General features: G+C 34.3%; 1 protein-coding gene across 5 annotated transcripts in view; it reads right to left on the bottom strand.

The window, feature by feature from the left end:
• STK31 (serine/threonine kinase 31) overlaps window positions 1–19,001 on the bottom strand; it is a 123,973-nt gene that overhangs the window by 38,894 nt on the left and 66,078 nt on the right. For all 5 annotated transcript variants that reach the window (XM_057504587.1, XM_036877788.2, XM_036877806.2 and 2 more), the window contains 8 exons: window positions 18,382–18,510; window positions 16,752–16,853; window positions 15,560–15,640; window positions 13,876–14,001; window positions 13,145–13,270; window positions 12,866–12,952; window positions 11,981–12,130; window positions 8,254–8,376 (listed from right to left, as the gene is read on the bottom strand). In XM_057504587.1, coding sequence (XP_057360570.1) covers window positions 8,254–8,376; window positions 11,981–12,130; window positions 12,866–12,952; window positions 13,145–13,270; window positions 13,876–14,001; window positions 15,560–15,640; window positions 16,752–16,853; window positions 18,382–18,510 — 924 coding nt within the window. The remainder of the gene's footprint in view (window positions 1–8,253; window positions 8,377–11,980; window positions 12,131–12,865; window positions 12,953–13,144; window positions 13,271–13,875; window positions 14,002–15,559; window positions 15,641–16,751; window positions 16,854–18,381; window positions 18,511–19,001) is intronic.

The following is a 19,001-nucleotide window of genomic DNA, read 5'->3' as shown; positions in this document are numbered from 1 at the left end:
TGGGAATTCCAGGGAACTTCAGGCACCCTAACCCCATGGGTGGCAATGCAGCTCTGAAGCCCCACACGGCGATCAGCCTGCTGTGCATTCCTTCTCCCACATGGCCCCAGCAGAGCAGCCTGGGAGCAGCCGCACCCACAGAAGCCGGCCAGAGCCTCCTCTGAGAGGGCAGCTGCCTGGGCCAGATCGAAAAGCCGCGCCGGCGAGCAACAGCCTGGTGCAGACAAGAGGAAGCCAGGGCAGGGAAAGGGCAGGGAAAGGAGGGGTGCCATTCTCGCAGGAAAGCACACCAGGTGCACCTGCCTCTCCCAGAAGGGCTCTGGGCTGCCCCACATGCCGTGGCTCATGAAATTAACCCAGAGGCTGCTCCCGGAGAGCAAGTAACTGGCACAGGCAGCAGAGAAGGGCAAGGCAACCAGCAAGCAGGAAAGGACTTTGTTCTCCCAGCTAACACATGTGCTAGCTGCCTACGACTACTTCTATCACAATGAAAAGGCAGAAGAATTTGGTCCAGTCCAGAATCACCCAGACAAGCCCTGAGTGACGGCCTGGGGATATAGATATAACCAATCTTCCTGAAAAAGAATGCAAAATAAAGGTCATAACCATGCTGACAGATCTGCATAGAAATATGCAAGAGCAAAAGGAGCAAGTTGTGAGGGAGAATACAGATATAAAACAATCTCTGGAAGGACTTAAGAGCAGACTGGATGAGGTACAAGAGGCCATTAATGGAATAGAAATCAGAGAACAGGAATACAGAGAAGCTGAGGCAGAGAGAGATAAAAGGATCTCCAGGAATGAAAGAATATTAAGAGAACTGTGTGACCAATCCAAATGGAATAATATTTGCATTATAGAAGTAGCAGCAGAAGAAGAGAGAGAAAAAGGGATAGAAAGTGTCTGTGAAGAAATAATGGCTGAAAACTTCTCAAAAATGGGTAAGGAAATAGTCTATCAGACCATGAAAGCCCACAGATCTCCCAACACAAGGGACCCAAGGAGGACAACACCAAGACATATAATAATTTAAATGGCAAAGATCAAAGACAAAGACAGGGTACTAAAGGCAGCCAGAGAGAGAAAGAAAGTCACCTACAAAGGAAAACCCATCAGGCTATCATCAGACTTCTCAACAGAAACCTTACAGGCCAGAAGATAATGGCATGATATATTTAATGTAATGAAAAAGAAGGGCCTTGACCAAGAACACTGTACCCAGCATGATTATCATTTAAATATGAAGGAGGGATTAAACAATTCCCAGACAAGCAACAGTTGAGGGAATTTGCCTCTCACAAACCACCTCTACGGGATATTTTAAAGGGACTGATCTAGATAGAAGCACTCCTAAGGCTAAATAGATGTCACCAGAGAAAATAAAATCACAGCAGAGAAAGCAGACCAACCAAATACTAACTAAAGGCAAAAAATAAAATCAACTATGCACAAAAGCAGTCAAAGGAAACACAAAAGAACACAGAATAAAACACCTAACATATAAAGAATGGAGGAGGAGGAATAAGAAGGGAGAGAAATAAAGAATCATCACTCTGTGTTTATAATAGCTTAATAAGCAAGTTAAGTTAGATGATTAGATAGTAAAGAAGCTACCCTTGAGCCTTTGGTAACCAAGAATCTGAAGCCTGCAATGGCAATAAGTACATATCTTTCAATAATCACCCAAAATGTAAATGGACTGAATGCACCAATCAAAAGACACAGAGTAACAAAATGGATAAAAAAGCAAGACCCATCTATATGCTGCATACAAGGGACTCACCTCAAACCCAAAGACACACAGACTAAAAGTCAAGGGATAGAAAAAGATATTTCATACAGACAAAAGGGAGAAAATAGCAGGTGTTGTAGTACTAGTTCTCAGACAAAATAGACTTCAAAACAAAGAAAGTAACAAGAGATAAAGAAGGACATTACATAATGATAAAGGGGTCAGTCAAAAAAGGGAATATAACCATTATAAATATATATGCACCCAATACAGGAGAACCAACATATGTGAAAGAAATACTAACAGAATTAAAGGAGGAAATAGAATGCAATGCATTCATTCTAGGAGACTTCAACACACCACTCACTTCAAAGGACAGATCCATCAAACAGAAAATAAGTACGGACACAGAGGCACTGAACAACACACTAGAACAGATGGAACTAATAGACATCTATAGAACTCTACACCCAAAAGCAGCAGGATACACATTCTTCTCAAGTGCACATGGAACATTCTCCAGAATAGACCACACACTAGGCCAGAAAAAGAGCCTCAGTAAATTCAAAAAGATAGAAATTCTAACAACCAACTTCTCAGACTACAAAGGTATAAAACTAGAAATAAATTGTACAAAGAAAACAAAAAGACTCACAAACACATGGAGGCTTAAAAACATGCTCTAAATAATCAATGGATCAATGACCAAATTAAAATAGAGATCAAGCAATATATGGAGACAAATGACAACTACAGCACAAAGCCCCAACTTCTGTGGGACACAGCGAAGGCAGTTCTAAGAGGAAAGTATATAGCAATCCAGGCCTATTTAAAGAAGGAAGAACAAACCCAAATGAATAGTCTAAAGTCACAATTATTGAAATTGGAAAAAGAAGAACAAATGAGGCCCAAAGTCAGCAGAAGGAGAGACATAATAAAGATCAGAGAAGAAATAAATAAAATTGAGAGAATAAAAGAATAGAAAAAAATCAATGAAACCAAGAGCTGGTTCTTTGAGAAAATAAACAAAATAGATAAGCACCCTGCCAGACTTATAAGAAGAAAAAGAGAATCTACACACATAAACAGAAACAGAAATGAGAATGGAAAAATCAAGACAGACCCCACAGAAATACAAAGAATTATTAGAGAATACTACGAGAATCTATATGCTAACAAACTGGAAAACCTAGAAGAAATGCACAACTTCCTGGAAAAATACAACCTTCCAACACTGACCAAGGAAGAAACAGAAAATCTAAACAGACCAATTACGAGCAACGAAATTGAAGCGGTAATCAAAAAACTACCCAAGAACAAAACCCCCGGGCCAAATGGATGTACCACTGAATTTTATCAGACATATAGAGAAGACATAATACCCATTCTCCTAAAGGTTTTCCAAAAAATAGAAGAGGAGGGAATACTTCCAAACCTATTCTATGAAGCCAGCATCACTCTAATACCAAAACAAGGCAAAGACACCACCAAAAAGGAAAATTACAGACCAATATTCTTGAATGAACATAGATGCAAAAATACTCAACAAAATATTTTCAAACCAAATTCAAAAACACATCAAGAAGATCACACACTATCATCCAGTGGGATTCATCCCCAGGGATGCAAGGATGGTACAACATTCGAAAATCCATCAACATCATCCGCCACACCAACAAAAAGGAGGACAAAAATCACATGATCATCTCCATAGATGCTGAAAAAGCATTCGACAAAATTCAACATCCATTCATGATAAAAACTCTCAACAAAATGGGTATAAAGGGCAAGTACCTCAACATAACAAAGGCCATATATGGCAAACCCACAGCAACATCATATTTAACAGTGAAAAGCTGAAAGCTTTTCCTTTAAGATTGGGAACAAGACAACGATGTCCACTCCCCACTTTTATACAACATAGTTCTGGAGGTCTTAGCCATGGCAATCCAACAACACAAAGAAATAAAAGGCATCCACATTGGGAAGGAAGAAGTCAAGCGGTCACTGTTTGAAGATGACATGATATTGTACATAAAAAACCCTAAAGAATCCTCTCCAAAACTACTAGAACTAATATCTGAACTCAGCAAAGTTTCAGGACACAAAATTAATACACAGAAATCTGTTGCATTCCTATACACTAACAATGAACTAGCAGAAAGAGAAATCAGGGAAAAAATTCCATTCACAATTACATCAAAAAGAATAAAATACCTAGGAATAAATCTAACAAGGAAGTGAAAGACCTAGACCCTGAAAACTACAAGACACTCTTTAAGAGAAATTAAAGAGGACACTAGCAAATGGGAACTCATCCCATGCTCTTGGCTAGGAAGAATTAATATTGACAAAATGGCCATCCTGCCTAAAGCAATCTACAGATTCAATGCAATCCCTATCAAAATACCAACAGCATTCTTCAATGAACTGGAACAAGTAGTTCTAAAATTCATATTGAACCACAAAAGACCCCAAATAGCCAAGGCAATTCTGAGAAGGAAGAATAAAGCTGGGGGGATTACCCTTTCCAACTTCATGCTCCACTACAAAGCCACAGTAATCAAGACAATTTGGTACTGGCACAAGAATAGACCCATAGATCAACGGAACAGAATAAAGAGCCCAGATATAAACCCAAGCATATATGGTCAATTAATACATGATAATGGAGCCATGGATATACAATGAGGAAATGACAGCCTCTTCAACAACAGGTGCTGGCAAAACTGGCCAGCTACATGTAAGAGAATGAAACTGGATTACTGTCTAACTCCATACACAAAAGTAAACTCGAAATGGATGAAAGATCTGAATGTAAGTCATGAAACCATAAAACTCTTAGAAGAAAACATAAGCAAAACTCTGTTGAATATAAACAGAGCAACCTTTTCATGAACATATCTCCCTGGGCAAGGGAAACAAAAGCAAAAATGAACAAGTGGTACTACATCAAACTAAAAAGATTCTGTACAGCAAAGGAGACCATCAGTAGAATGAAAAGGCATCCTACCATATGGGAGAATATATTCATAAATGACATATCTGATAAGGGATTGACATAGAAAATATATAAAGAGCTCATGCACCTCAACAACCAAAAAGCAAATGACCCAATTAAAAATTGGGCAGAGGATATGAACAGACACTTCTCCAAACAAGAAATTCATATGGCCAACAGACACATGAAAAGATGCTCCACATCACCAATCATCAGAGAAATGCAAATTAAAACCACAATGAGATATCACCTCACACCAGTTAGGATGGCCAACATCCAAAAGACAAACAATGACAAATGCTGGCAAGGATGTGGAGAAAGGGAAACCCTCCTACACTGCTGGTGAGAATGTAAATTAGTTCAACCATTGTGGAAAGCAGTATGGAGGTTCCTCAAAAAACTCAAAATAGAAGTATCATTTGACCCAGGAATTCCACTCCTAGGAATTTACCCAAAGAATACAGGATCCCAGATTCAAAGAGACATATGTACCCCTATGTTTATGGCAGCACTATTTACAATAGCCAAGAAATGGAAGCAACCTAAGTGTTCATCAGTAGATGAATGGATAAAGAACATGTGGTACATATACGCAAGGGAATATTATTCAGCCATAAGAAGAAAACAAATCCTACCATTTGCAACAACATGGATGGAGCAAGAGGGTATTATGCTCAGTGAAATAAGCCAGGTGGAGAAGGAGAAGTACCAAATGATTTCACTCATCTGTGGAGTATAACAACAAAGCAAAAACTGAAGGAACAAAATAGCAGCAGACTCACAGAACCCAAGAATGGACTAACAGTTAACAAAGGGAAAGGGCCTGGGGAGTGTCGGTAGGAAGGGAGGGATAAGGGGATTAAGGGGCATTATGATTAGCACACATAATGTAGGGGGGCACAGAGAAGACAAGTAGTGACTGTATAGCATCTTACTCTGCTGATGAACAGTGACTGTAATGGGGTATGTGGTGGGGACTTGATAATGGGGGAAATCTAGGAACCACAGTGTTGCTCATGTGATTGTATATCAATGAAAAATGTGTTTAAGGTAAGTAGGTTAGCATGATTAAGGGTAGTATTTTATAGGCATTAAAAAATATTGGATAACCAATTTTTGACTGTAATCAATATGTACCGTGTAATATAAGGATCCTGGCAATTGTTTCTTGCATACTGAATTTTTTTTCTCCAAATGATAAAATGATGGAAAAGTGAACTACATTGGCCTCCACCTAACATATATTTTCATTTTTAATTTGATTTCCTTTTATCTATTCAAACTTAATTTTTCAATGTTTGTTGTTCAGATGGATTATGGTTATTAAGCAAAATATTTCCTTAACCTATTAAATAAAAGAAACTAAATTAGGGAAATCAGTAACTTTCATAAAATTCTCTTACTTAGAAAACTAAACAAAGCAAGTTCGTCAATAAAGGTAACTTGGTGTGCTTGATTAGTATAAATCCAATCACTAGCTAAGTGCCAGCCCCACAGAATGTATACATTGAGATGTTTAAAAAGTGTACTCATTTCAATTTCCATTGTCTTTAGGTTTATCTCACAGAGATTACCTCCACTCTTCACCATTATCTGAAATTCTACCTAAATGCACACATGAATTGTTTTTGGAAATATGGATCTAAAACACAGAAGGTGAAATTGGTGAGAAGGTATTGAAAAATTAGAACTGTCATATCATAATTGTTCTAGCTATACCTTATTTCACTAAAATATATGGGATTACCTACAAATTCCAGTCTATTTAATGAATCTTATGCTTTCATTCACTTACTTGCTGTATATATGGTGAAAATGACAATGTTTAAAAATATTTCTAGAAAAGATTACCTCCTAGAAATATCTATATATGTGAAATGATCCAGAGTAACCTATACTGGCAAATCATGTAGGAATTAGTTGAAATCCAATGATTATCATCACTCAAAGGAAGTTTAGGTAAACCATGTTTCCCATAGACGATGAATTGTCACAGTACAAATGCACATCTGTGATAAAATACATAAAAATGAAATGGGTTTACTTAAAATTAATGCAGATGAGGTGCACATTGTTTGGCAGAAAAATATTTATATGATTAGATTGAGTGACTGTACCAATTGCAGCAAATATGACAATACTTGGTTCAGATCTGTCATTAACTCTCAGATCCTTGAGTGGCAAAACGGCTAACAATATACTTATCAGTACACATTTATATCAGCAACCCTTTAAATATAATCTACAAATATTCGAGTGTTCTGTAGTAATCTTTAAAGATTGTCCAGAAGGTTTTATACAAATATACATACACAGGTGCATGCACAAGCACACAAGTCCTTGAAAGAGAGAATAGGATTAGGCACATTGTCTCTCATTGTTGATTATTTATTCAAGGCCCCTAGATCACCTGTCATCTGCAGCATAAACAAAACTCTGTAGAATATACCAAAGATGAAATTCAGTTATCTTAATAGTTACTTCCAATATCTGAAAAGTGGCACTTAGTAACTAGATGGCAGTAGGTTGTTTTATTGAATTCAACTAATTATTTTAAAGTAAATGTTAGAAAATACTGTTTTTTCATTTTCATTTTGCCTCTATGTTGTTGATTGATACATATCTTGCTTGAGACAAACTCTAGGTTACTATCTAGCAAATAGTAGGTATTAAGAACAGTGGCCAATTACACAAATACTCTTACTGAGGAAAATTATGTATTTCAGTTTTAATATTCAAAACTTAGTTTATCATAAAATGCCTAGAGAATATAGACTTAAATATAGATATTCTGTATGTAAACACAAAGTTAAAGTGTTTGCCCTGCCATATTATTTAACTTTTTTGGATAATAATATTTAGGTTTTTAAAAATTATATTTCTTGTACAGCAGATTATTCACTTAATTTTTTAAAATCTGGTTTTCTCCTAAGGCATTTCTACAAGTAATTCTCAGCTATGACTACTTAGAGAAAAATGTCCCAAAATAATATGGAAGAAATTTCAAATAGATTCCTTAACATAAAATTGCTTTGAGTTAAAAAAAATGTTAATACAGTACCATCAAATAGTAAAGGTTACTTTCATAATCTTTTCAGTTTTAAATAGCTAATTTTATGAAATTGTTTTATAGTATAATGGTCTAATTATACTATACTGGCAAATCATGTAGGAATTAGCTGAAATCCAATGATTATCATCTATGTGCTAATCTATTTTTAAAATACTAGCTAATACTAATTTAAAAAGTCAGATTTTATTCTGCAAGTTTTCTTCATTTTTCTCATGCAATGGTATTTTTCTAGTGCTAAAATAAAAAAGTAAAATAAAATTTTTATACTGGTAAAATTTTTTAAAAGATTGTATATCAATGATACCTTAAGAAAAAATAAATAAAAATAAAACTACCACTGTTTTTTAACCAGAGTAATACAACTGAGGAATAAATGTACTATAAAGCCACTTTATATTTTGAAATGTACATATAAATGACTGATCTACTTTAATTAAAAAAACATACCCACAATAAAAGGCAGCCATAAGCATATAAGTCAGAACTTGGAGATGCAGGTTTCCCCATTTTCAGTTCAGGTGGTATCAAACTCAAGTCACCAACCATCATGTTCACTGAGGCTCGCTGACTCTACAAAAACAATAGGTTACATATTTTAGAGGCAACAGAGTTGAGGCAGCTTTCTGTAAAGTCCCCTGCATTTAATCAGAACAGAAAACAAATTCATTTGAAATATTTCATTATTTCTTGCTCTCAAATATTTTTACTTTATCTCTGCTATTATAAATTGCTCTTAAAATCAGTCTCATAAAATTAACAGTGAGACTTTGGTTACCAGTTCACAGTGTGCACTCAAGCAGATTCAAAACTAAGAATCACTGATGCTTTAACATTTGGTATCTCTCTTCTTTTTTAATAAATTTTCTAAGGGTAAAGTGGGGTGCTACTTTCTTTCTTTTTTTTTTTTTTTGGTCTTATTCAAAAGTTCTCTTGAATTTTTCTCAGATAAGGTTACATTCACATTGTGGTAAGTAAGAACTCATTTTAGTGTATTAACTGCATAAGACTACATGTAAGTTTGCAAAGTAGGGTAAACACGCCTAAAATAGTATTATAGTGTACTTTAGTTTAAATGTTGAGAACTTTGCAAATATGCAGAAGAAAAAAGTAATTTTTATATATGTTCCTTGAGTTCACTAAACGTTCTTTTTGACACTGACTCTTGACTAGAAGAATGAAAGTGATGAAGGACTGTTTTCTTAGATTCTGGTTGACTTCTCTTCCAATTTTCTTTAGAAGATTTTACTCATTGATTTCCATTAGCCATTTTATTGGAAGGTTTTTCCACTTGTTCTGCTTTCAGACACAGCAAGTTCAGATGTTTTACTAACTGCTCAACCTGAAAGTGAGAAACTGAAAGATCTGGCCTTTCTTTAGACCTCATAATCTCATCTTCATCACAGACTAAATTTGGTTCCCCAAATTCAGAAGATCCAGGGTTTTTTACTGCTCTTCCATTTTAGCTTCAGTGTCAAAATCATCCCTTCTCTGTGTGGGCATCTCTTCTTTGCCAGGGATAGGTGGTCTGTTCTGCAGTCTTCAGGTCCTCTTCAGGGTTAATCCTATTTGCTGTAGTTCCTTCCTTAGTGTGTGTGTGAGAGGAGGTTTCTGCCTTGCCTTTCTACTCCATCTTTTCCCCCCCCTCCTCAGGGTGCTACTTTCTAATTCTGAAAATCCTAAAAAACTATTTTATAAAACTGGAGGTCTACAAAATACTTTCCTTCTTTACTGGCCATTTTCAAAGTATACCACTTCTAACATGCCAAAAGATGATGAGTGACAAAAATATGAACCCTGGATTTTGAAAGATCTTGGTTGCAATTTCCAATCTCCCACTTATTTGCTGTGTGACCTTGGGCTTTAACCTCTTTGAGCCTAAACTAATTAATTTGTAAAATGGAAATAATATCTACCTTACAATTATTGTAAAGATAAAGGTAATTGACACAATAATTACCTAGCATGTAATCACTAAGCATTATCTTTTCTCCTCCTACTATCTTTATTCTTGCTTCTCAGGTGTGGTCCAAAGACTAGTAGCTACAACATCACCTGAAAGCTGGTTAGAAACGCAGTATCTCCATCCCAGAAATGCTGAATAAAAATTTGCATTTTAACAAGATCCCTAAGTGGTTCATACACATGGTAAATCTGAAAAGCAATGATCTTGACTACAGATTACTTTTCAAATTTTTCTTCCTAGTTAGTACTTCAGTGAAAGTTGTGTGGAAAATGGAGCAAAAGGTGAATTTAATCAACATTTCAGAGCAAATTATTTTAAATGAAGATTTTAACAATGTTTTGAGTGATAATAATAGCTGATAAATCAGTATAAAAAAGGAAGACTAATTCTAGGAGTAGTCATGATATCTATAGTTATGCATATGGCACATTCAAAAGGTAAACTAATAAGATCCCTAAAATCAAGAACTTTAAAAAACCTATAATTATTTTCTTAGGACATTTTCTTAATTTTCAGATCAGTTAATATGATAAAAATATTTCAGCAAACATACTTTGTAAAATCCTTCATAATCCAGCATTTCTTTATAGATTTACATTTTAATTTTCTCATCTTTTTGAGCCACCATATGAAAACCATTGAGACTAAATATGCACAAGCAGCATTACCCTATGACTTGTAGATGACCAAAGTATAAAGCATTATGACTTATACTAGTCAAAAGGGAATTGCTCTTACTACACTGACAGACAGTGACTGCAATGAGGTATAGAGGGGACTCAATAAAAAGGGTGAATGTATTAACCACATTGTTTTTCCTGTGAAACTTTCCTAAGAGTATATATCAATTATACCTTAATAAAAAATAATAAAAATGAAAGCTAAAAAAGGGGAAATTTCTCAGATAATAAAATGTTGGCAAGGATGCAGAGAAATTGGTATCCTCACACACTGCTGATGAGAATGTGCAATGGTGCAGCCCCTTTAGAAAAATAATTTGGCTCCTCAAAAAGTAAAACACAGAGGTACCATATAACTCAACAATACTACTCTCAAGAAAAATGAAAACATATGCCCAAACAAAAACTGTATACTAATTCTCACAGCAGCATTATTCATAATAATCAAGAAGTAGAAACAACCTAAATGTCCATCAACTGATTGATGAATGTAAAAACAAAATACACTACATCCATATAGTGAAATATTTCGGCATTTTTAAAAAGGAATAAAGATCAGATGCATGCTACCACATGCATGAACCTTGAAAACATAAGGCTAAATGAAGTAAACCAAACACAAAAGGTCATATATTGTGTGATTCCATGCATAGAAAATGTCCAGAATAGGTAAATAAATACAGAGACAGAAAGTTCATTAGTGGTTTCCAAGGGGCTACATAGAGGAGGAAATGAGGAATGACCGCAAGTCAGAATGGGGTTTCTTTTTGGGGGTGACAAAAATGTTCTGGAATTAGATCATGATAATCATTGCACAACTTTGTGAATATATTAAAAACTACTACTAAATTGTACACATTATGACATGTGGATTATATCTCAATAAAGTTATTTTAAAAAAGAGAAGTGCCCCCTTGCAATCATATTTATTTTGAGACAGCCCATTTTATCAAAACGGAAAAAAAGGGATCACAATATGCTTTCATTGTCTGGTATTTACTGTCTCTACAAACTGCTCTGAAATAATATGGCACTAAATTAACAGCAAATATAGCTGAACCAGCATTTAAGCCACATGGAAAAGTCCATGGTTCCCAAGTTTCTAAAAATGCTCATTAATCAAAAAATAGCTAAGTATGTATACTTAAATATAATCTACTAAGGGGTAGGGCACCAGCAAAAGGGGAGATAAGAGATGGTCACCTAGTTTTTCTTGTATATCTCATAGCAATTAAATGTTTCTTGATGATGATAAAATAATTCATGATTAATATTGTCAGTGCCATTGACTGTAATGTCAGGTTGCTCCGAAGACTTTAACTATGGTTAAAAAACATAACACACATAATTTAGAAATTCTTGTTAGAGCACCTAGCTGATAACAGATAGTTGCTTGTACTACATGACACTGTATGCCTTAACTGAATGTAAAGATGTCATAATAAGTCATCATATCATGTAAAAGTGCTAAACTACTGCCTAATAATATTATATGAAATCTAGAACCTATTCATAAAACCACAGTATTTACCACAGATTTGGTGAAGTCAAAATCTCCAACAATTCCTTGTTCACGATTTAAAGCAAATACATTGTTCTGATGGAGTGATCCATGAATTATGTCAGCCTTGTGCAGTGTATGCAGACCCTGGGCAACACCTTTCATGACCTTTAATGCTTCCTATAGATAATTAGATACAAAAAAAGTCAGGAAGTAGGCAAATCATTTTAATACCTGAACCTTTTCTCTAATTAAAAGACTTTTCCAGAAGTGAGTAAAGCTTCCTTCAAGTGAACCTTTAATAAAAATACATTACAGAATTATTTAAAGTCCAGAAGAGCTCTGGTTATGTAACTGGTGACATCATGTATGTACGTATGTAGATGTGTGTGTGTGTATGTGTGTGTGTGTGTGTGTATACATATATATATATGACTTAGACACTAATCTCTAAGAAGACTTAGGTTACAAATAATGACCATATAAAGCTTCTAGAAAAGAAAAAGACTGAAATAATGCTACTGGGTAGGAAGAACCCAGGACATCCTTTATTGTTATTACTAATTAAAATCTGCAACAGAAATTAAAGCTATCACTTAAGCACTTATAATACCAAGTGCTCTACTATGCCATTTATGTATAACACAGCTTCCTAATCCTAAGTATGGGCTTTGGTACCAATAAGACATAATTTCAAGTCCCAATTTTGCCTCTGGATGAGGGACACTGTGCAAGTCACTTACTCTCTCTGAGTCTCACTTTTCTCATCCTTATATAACAGGATAACTCCTATCACAGAATTGATGGGACAATTAAATATTACAAGTCAAAGTTACAGTATAAAGCATACAATATGCCCTCAAAAAACATTAGATGTCATTTAACATATCCACAGAAATAGTGGTTTTTACTTACTTCTGAAGTTAATGGAACACTGGTTTGAATAGCACTCAAGTTTGCCCTAGGATAGTATGGGACCATCAGATAAGCCATAGGATCAGACTAAGGAGTAAAACAGAGAATGAGACTCAAAATGAAAAACTTCAATATATTTTAGTATAACAGGGTAACTTTTAGTATACAAGATAACTTTTCCTTTACTTTAGAAGGAATGAATTAACTCTCTAATACTTGGAGCTAAAACTTTTTTTAAAATAAAATGTTTCCTGCAATAGATTAGCATAAGAACATTACCTTACACAAAAATAGGAATATTAGTGGTAGTAACCCAGACTCTTCTTTGGCTTCTCTCCAAGCTCTATGATAAATAGCTGCTCTCTGAATCACCCTGGCTTCTGTGTCAACATCGACAGAATAGCCCTTGTACCAAAAAAGAGCAGAGGTAATTCCAACATTAAAAATCCCACTCTAATTATACATCATTCCAATTCAAACATGATTGTTATATAAATTAAGTTACATCTAATTTAATTTTTAATTGTATAATTACTGTATCTACTTTGAGTGCTACTATTTGGAAAGGAAAGAACAATTCTACCTGTACCTTAATATGCATTCTACAATGTGTAGCCATTAAGGCCAAATTAATTATCCTATTATCATGTTTAACAGTTTCCTAGATCAATAAAGAAATCAAAGAAAAGATGACTATGTTGGCAAAACCATTAGGATTTCAAAGAGAAATGTAAGAAAAACAAGAATTTTAAAAGGCTATTGAATAGGATGTAATAAATTCACCCAAAAAAGGGAAACAAATATATCCTATTAAAGAAATATACTATTTAGGGAAGTGAAAGAAACTTTAAATTCAAATTAGTTCTGGCACCCAAACTGGAAGCATAATCATCAAGTCAATCAACTCTCATAACTTGAAAAACAAACAGTGAATTTTTACTTTCCTGGAAAAATAACACTACCACTCCTTTATAGTTTTGTATCTCCCAGAAGTCAGAACATAAACTTACCTTTAGAAGAATTAGCTGCCCGTTCACCTCAGAACACACCAAAGGACGCTTACTGCTGAGTTCCTTCATGGGCTCAGCATCAAGAAGATCTCGTTCCAAGCTCATAGTAAGAAGACCACCAGAGTTCTAGGCACAAGTTTTTGTTACAGCTGAAGAACTCTAACAGTCACAGCACTATTAAATCATCAACCTAACTAATTACATGCTATTAAATGTATTAGACATCAACCCTTCTGGAGAAACCAATAAAATAAAAATATTTAAAGTTTCATATTTTTTCTAGTTCCTGGCTCTTGAACTCCTCCCACCCAAGGTATAAACACCACACATTTAATCACTGCTGCAATTCTGGAACAGATTCTGAAGACTGGATTAACCAGACAAGTTTCCAAGGAATCCTGATGTTTACACAGAAGACTTAATGTGTTTCCTAGAAATATTAAAATTATGACAAGAAGGAGGTTGTAGAATGGAAATGAGAAGTCTACAAATTATGACTACAATGAAGTAATTCTAACCTCTACCTCTGTTTGAAGTGGAATTCTCAAAAGTAAAAATGCCTTCAAATATTTTAATTCTACTCAATATTTCTGCTACTTTTTAAAAAAAAAACTTTTTTCACTAAACCTATCAACAGTTTAGATCAAGGTAAGTTTTACTGCCATATAGATTCAGTTAGACGGGTTGTAGAATTGTTCTCTGGTTTGTTTTTTCTAAAAGCATTGTCAATATACACAATATATAATCAACCTACGTGGTTTCCTAAGCATACACCATATTTAAGTATATTAAAATCATTAAATCTTAAAACCATAAGTCCATGATTCAAACCTCTTATAAAATCTTCCACAATAAATAGATGAGCATATTTTTAAAAATTAATTTTAAACTCCTACAGAGCGCTACATATTCAGTCATCCATCTTACATAAGACGGTCTCTAAGCTAGAGTTATATAAAAGCAAGAAAAACTGCACATTATTTTAAAATCTAATCTGGAAAGATTTTATGATAATTGCTTTAATAATCTACAGAACTTTACTCTTACATATTTGAGTTCACAGTCTATATGTACATTACTTTTTATCCTATATTTAAGCTATTATCATGAATTTAATGACAATGTTAAAGAATAAATTTCACCTAGTCCCTCATAACACACAGAGCTAACAGATTCTGCCCTGAGAGCCAGAGTTTGCCAGTACTGCTCCAAACTGCCATTCTCGACCTTCCAGGCTTTACATCCTGCCTGCCTACAAAACTACACCCGTGCTAAATCTCTACCTTAACCAACTTCTCTAGAATTTTTTCCCAGTTTGCTTTAACTTTAAAGATACATTCTGCTTAAATTCCTCAAGACTAGCAGTGTCCTGCTTTTATTCTAACTCTTGCAACAGCAGCTAAAACCCCTGTCATTTCAACAATAAACACCTGTAATTCAAGTGTCATGCAATGTACTGAAGGAGTAATAGGGAAAAAAAAGAGAAAAATATACAAATAATATGAATAGTAAAACAAAATATGCCAGTATTAAAGACAGTCTTGAGAAAAAGTTTTAATAATACCTAGAAACTATTCATCAGTAACATTTTTATAGTAAAGATATTATACATTTAACACTGACACACAATTTTAACATCATCACTTTTCAATTACTACTCTCCCTCAGGGGAAATAAAGCTCACCATGTAGTTAGGTAATCCTATTTCAGGATAAAGCAGAGGCAACTCAGGGAACCACTTGTGTACCAAACTATTCAGCTTCTCCTAAATTTAAAAAATATTTTTATTATAGATCAATATATATTTGTGACATGTTGGTCTTCAGGAAAAAATAACATACCAGTAATTCCCTTAATATATATCTAATAATAAATATATTCTAATAAGATACATAGCATAGTAAGATATATCATAACTGACTTGCCTTCTACTATAAGAAATATCAAATGAAAATGAAGAGTCACCTTCAATCTAAATTATCATTTAATAACACAAGAAAAAATTTACCAATTCCAAGTTTGGTGTAAATATTTAGGCACAAAATCTTGCCTACAGTCAAAACTCACACTTACTTTCAAGGTAAAATGAAAAAGTGTATTGATACACCAATCTGAATCATAAAATTGTCATTTCTCAAAATACTAAGAGCACAGTGATATTTAAAAATAATGGCTTTTTCATTGAGGAACTAAATCATAAAAGCTCTGAAAAAAAAATAAAAGATGTAGCTCTATAAAAACCACCTTGGAAGTAAATGTGAAAATCAAGGACTCCCAGAAATCATTTATCACATGTTTATTAAGTACTTAAACTTTTAGACACTTGTCAAGTCACTGGGAGATAGCTCTTTAATCCAAGGTTCATAAGGTGAATAGTGAAGTAAGTATACACTGTCAGATGAGTTTGTTAAATAAGGTATAACACTTAAAATGCCTATTATTTTTATAGTATTTTTATTTTTCAAAGCACTTTGTCTTTCTTCTTCCCCATAACATTCCTGAAACATAAAATACAATATTCTTCCCTTTTTAAAGAAGAAATACACTGTCTCTCCCAAGATCACAAAAAAGAGTGCAGAATGGAGACTTAAAGATGTAACTCCCCCCCAAAACCAGGTAGTTTTGTTATATTCTTCAACTAAATTATGTTGCACCATTAATGTTTTCACTGCAGCTTTATGCTAAAATGATGTTCATATAGATTTTAATAAAGGAAAAAATCTTTAGGCTTTATGTTAAACAGAAAACAAGCAGCATGTGAAAAGTATAATCACACTCCAGCCTTGTTATTATAACCCACTTTCATAAAATAGATATTTGAATTCAATTTTTAGAGTAAAAACTAATTCAAAACCTCAAAAAAATCAAATACTTACATACTCCTCCCTCTCGTGATAAACTTCCTGGAAGACACTACTGCGCAACTGAGTTATATCTTGTTTTATTTTCTCAATTTGAGATCCATCATATTCATCAGACTTTAATCAGAAAGAAAAAAGTATCCTTACAGGTTTATTAAAGCATACTGAAAACAAGTTTTTCTAGTAAGAATTAATGCAACTTCTATACCTAGCACATAACACTTATACCTAACTCGTCACACTTGCTGAATTACTATTATTCTAATGCTGACTTTTCCAAAACCTGGAAAAAGGAATTATAAAAAATAAAGACATAAAATCAATTACATAGATTTTTCTCTCTTAATTTGCTGTAGACTTTCAAAGATGACTGAGTACCATCATAAAGTAAATGTCAAGAATAGGAACCAGAGAACAATTAAATTCCCTAGCTTTGATTTACACGTGAGATTTGTCTAAAAAAAAAGGAGTCAGTGTGTGGTGTGTCTACTGGAGGAAAGACTTGGACTCACAAAAACTCCAAAACTATAAGGATAATAAATAAGCAACCCCAAAATATATGTTTTCCAGCAGTAGACTCATAGACACTGAGAAGTGACTAGTGGTTACCAAGGAGGAGGGGTTAGGGTGGATTGGGGAGAGGGAGACAAGGATAAAAGGGCACAATAATTCTCAATCACAATATAAGTTGGTTACAGGGATGGTAGTACAGCATGGAGAAGAAAATGATTCTGTAACATCTTTCTATGTTGATAGACAGTAACTGTGCTAGAGGGGGAGAGGATTTAATAATGTGGGTAACTGTTCAACTACTTTGTTGTACATCTGAAACCAATATAAGATTGTATATCAATGATATTTCAATTAGAAAAAGATATGTTTTCAAAGTTGGATATTTCTTCAAAATTTAAAAAATTAAACTAAAAAATTCATTCATTCATTCCCTACAGACAGAATAGGATAAAACTGGAAAAACCTTAAACTATTAAAGTAGGTCCATTCCATATCCAATTAAATGCTCCAAAGAGGAAGAAAGCTAATTCAAGTTGGATTAAGACATAATGTGGATCCCTTTTGTACATATACTGACTCCTCAAGGGAACACAAAGAATTAACCAGTTTATACACAAAGTTCAGGCTAAATAAAGAGGTTAGTCCAGATTAGAGTGTCCTAATTCTCCCAAGTTCTATTATCATTTGAAAACAACTTAAAATTTTTACAAGAAATGGTATGTCCAGCCATTAAAGAGAGAGTTAACAAAAGGCATCATAATCTTAAAAATACTTTATGTAAAACTTCTAATTTGGGGGAAGCACCCCATCACCTTGCATATAGTAGGTTTCTATTATAATAGGCTTATGACAATTCAAACCTAAAGTTTTTTATATTATTCTAAAATGTTCCTGAAAACCAAGGCAGCCATGTTAAATGTTATTAAAAAACATTTAGTAACATGGCAAAAAGTTTACACTACTAATGTAATAATATTATTTACATACACACAGGAAAAAAAGATAAAATATATAAAACAAAATGTACATAACAGCTCTTTTAAATAGTGTATTTATGCATTACTTTGATGAAACAGAGCCCAACTAAAATGAGGTACACATAGAGTTCATTAAGAACCAACTGTTTCCTTACTTCTTCCAAATTATTCTTTTCAACCAATTTCCATCTCAGTTGAGCTTTTAAACTTTTCAGCGTCTTTTTAATGGACAGCAAGTGATCCACATTGGGACTCTTATCTAAACATTCAATAATCTTCTTAAACTAAGTGAGAGAAAGAGTTAGTTAGATTTTCAAAACATAGACAATATTTATTGAAAACTTAATGACCATTTCTCTATTAAGATTCAACTAGTGAGATTCAAGACAGCGGTGTGAGTGGTGAGATGGAGAATTCCTCCCAAAACCACAGATAGTATGAAAATGTAGTTAACTGATACAACTAACCCTAAAACAACAAGAAAGAAGGCTGAAACAGACTGCATGCAGACCTCGCGAACAGAGCAGACCTCACAGAACAGGGTAATGTACGAAAGCCTTACTCAGGCAGGACCCAAGCCCTTCCCACACCTCAGCTCACCAGCGGGAGGAAGAGAAATGGAGTGGGGGAGTAGGTGGAAGCCTGGGGCTGCTGAACACCCAGCCCTGGAGGTCTGCTTTGGGAGTAGAAACCTACACTGTGTGGTGCTCTGGACGCTGGGGAGCTCAGACAGGTGGAGTGCTTGAGAGATAGATTCTGGCCATTTGTGGAGGAG

Source organism: Manis pentadactyla, chromosome 7 (genome assembly GCF_030020395.1).
Source record: "Manis pentadactyla isolate mManPen7 chromosome 7, mManPen7.hap1, whole genome shotgun sequence".
NCBI lineage: Eukaryota > Metazoa > Chordata > Mammalia > Pholidota > Manidae > Manis > Manis pentadactyla.
The sequence above is the reverse complement of the archived record's forward strand: the minus strand, read 5'-3'. Positions and strand labels throughout refer to the sequence as shown.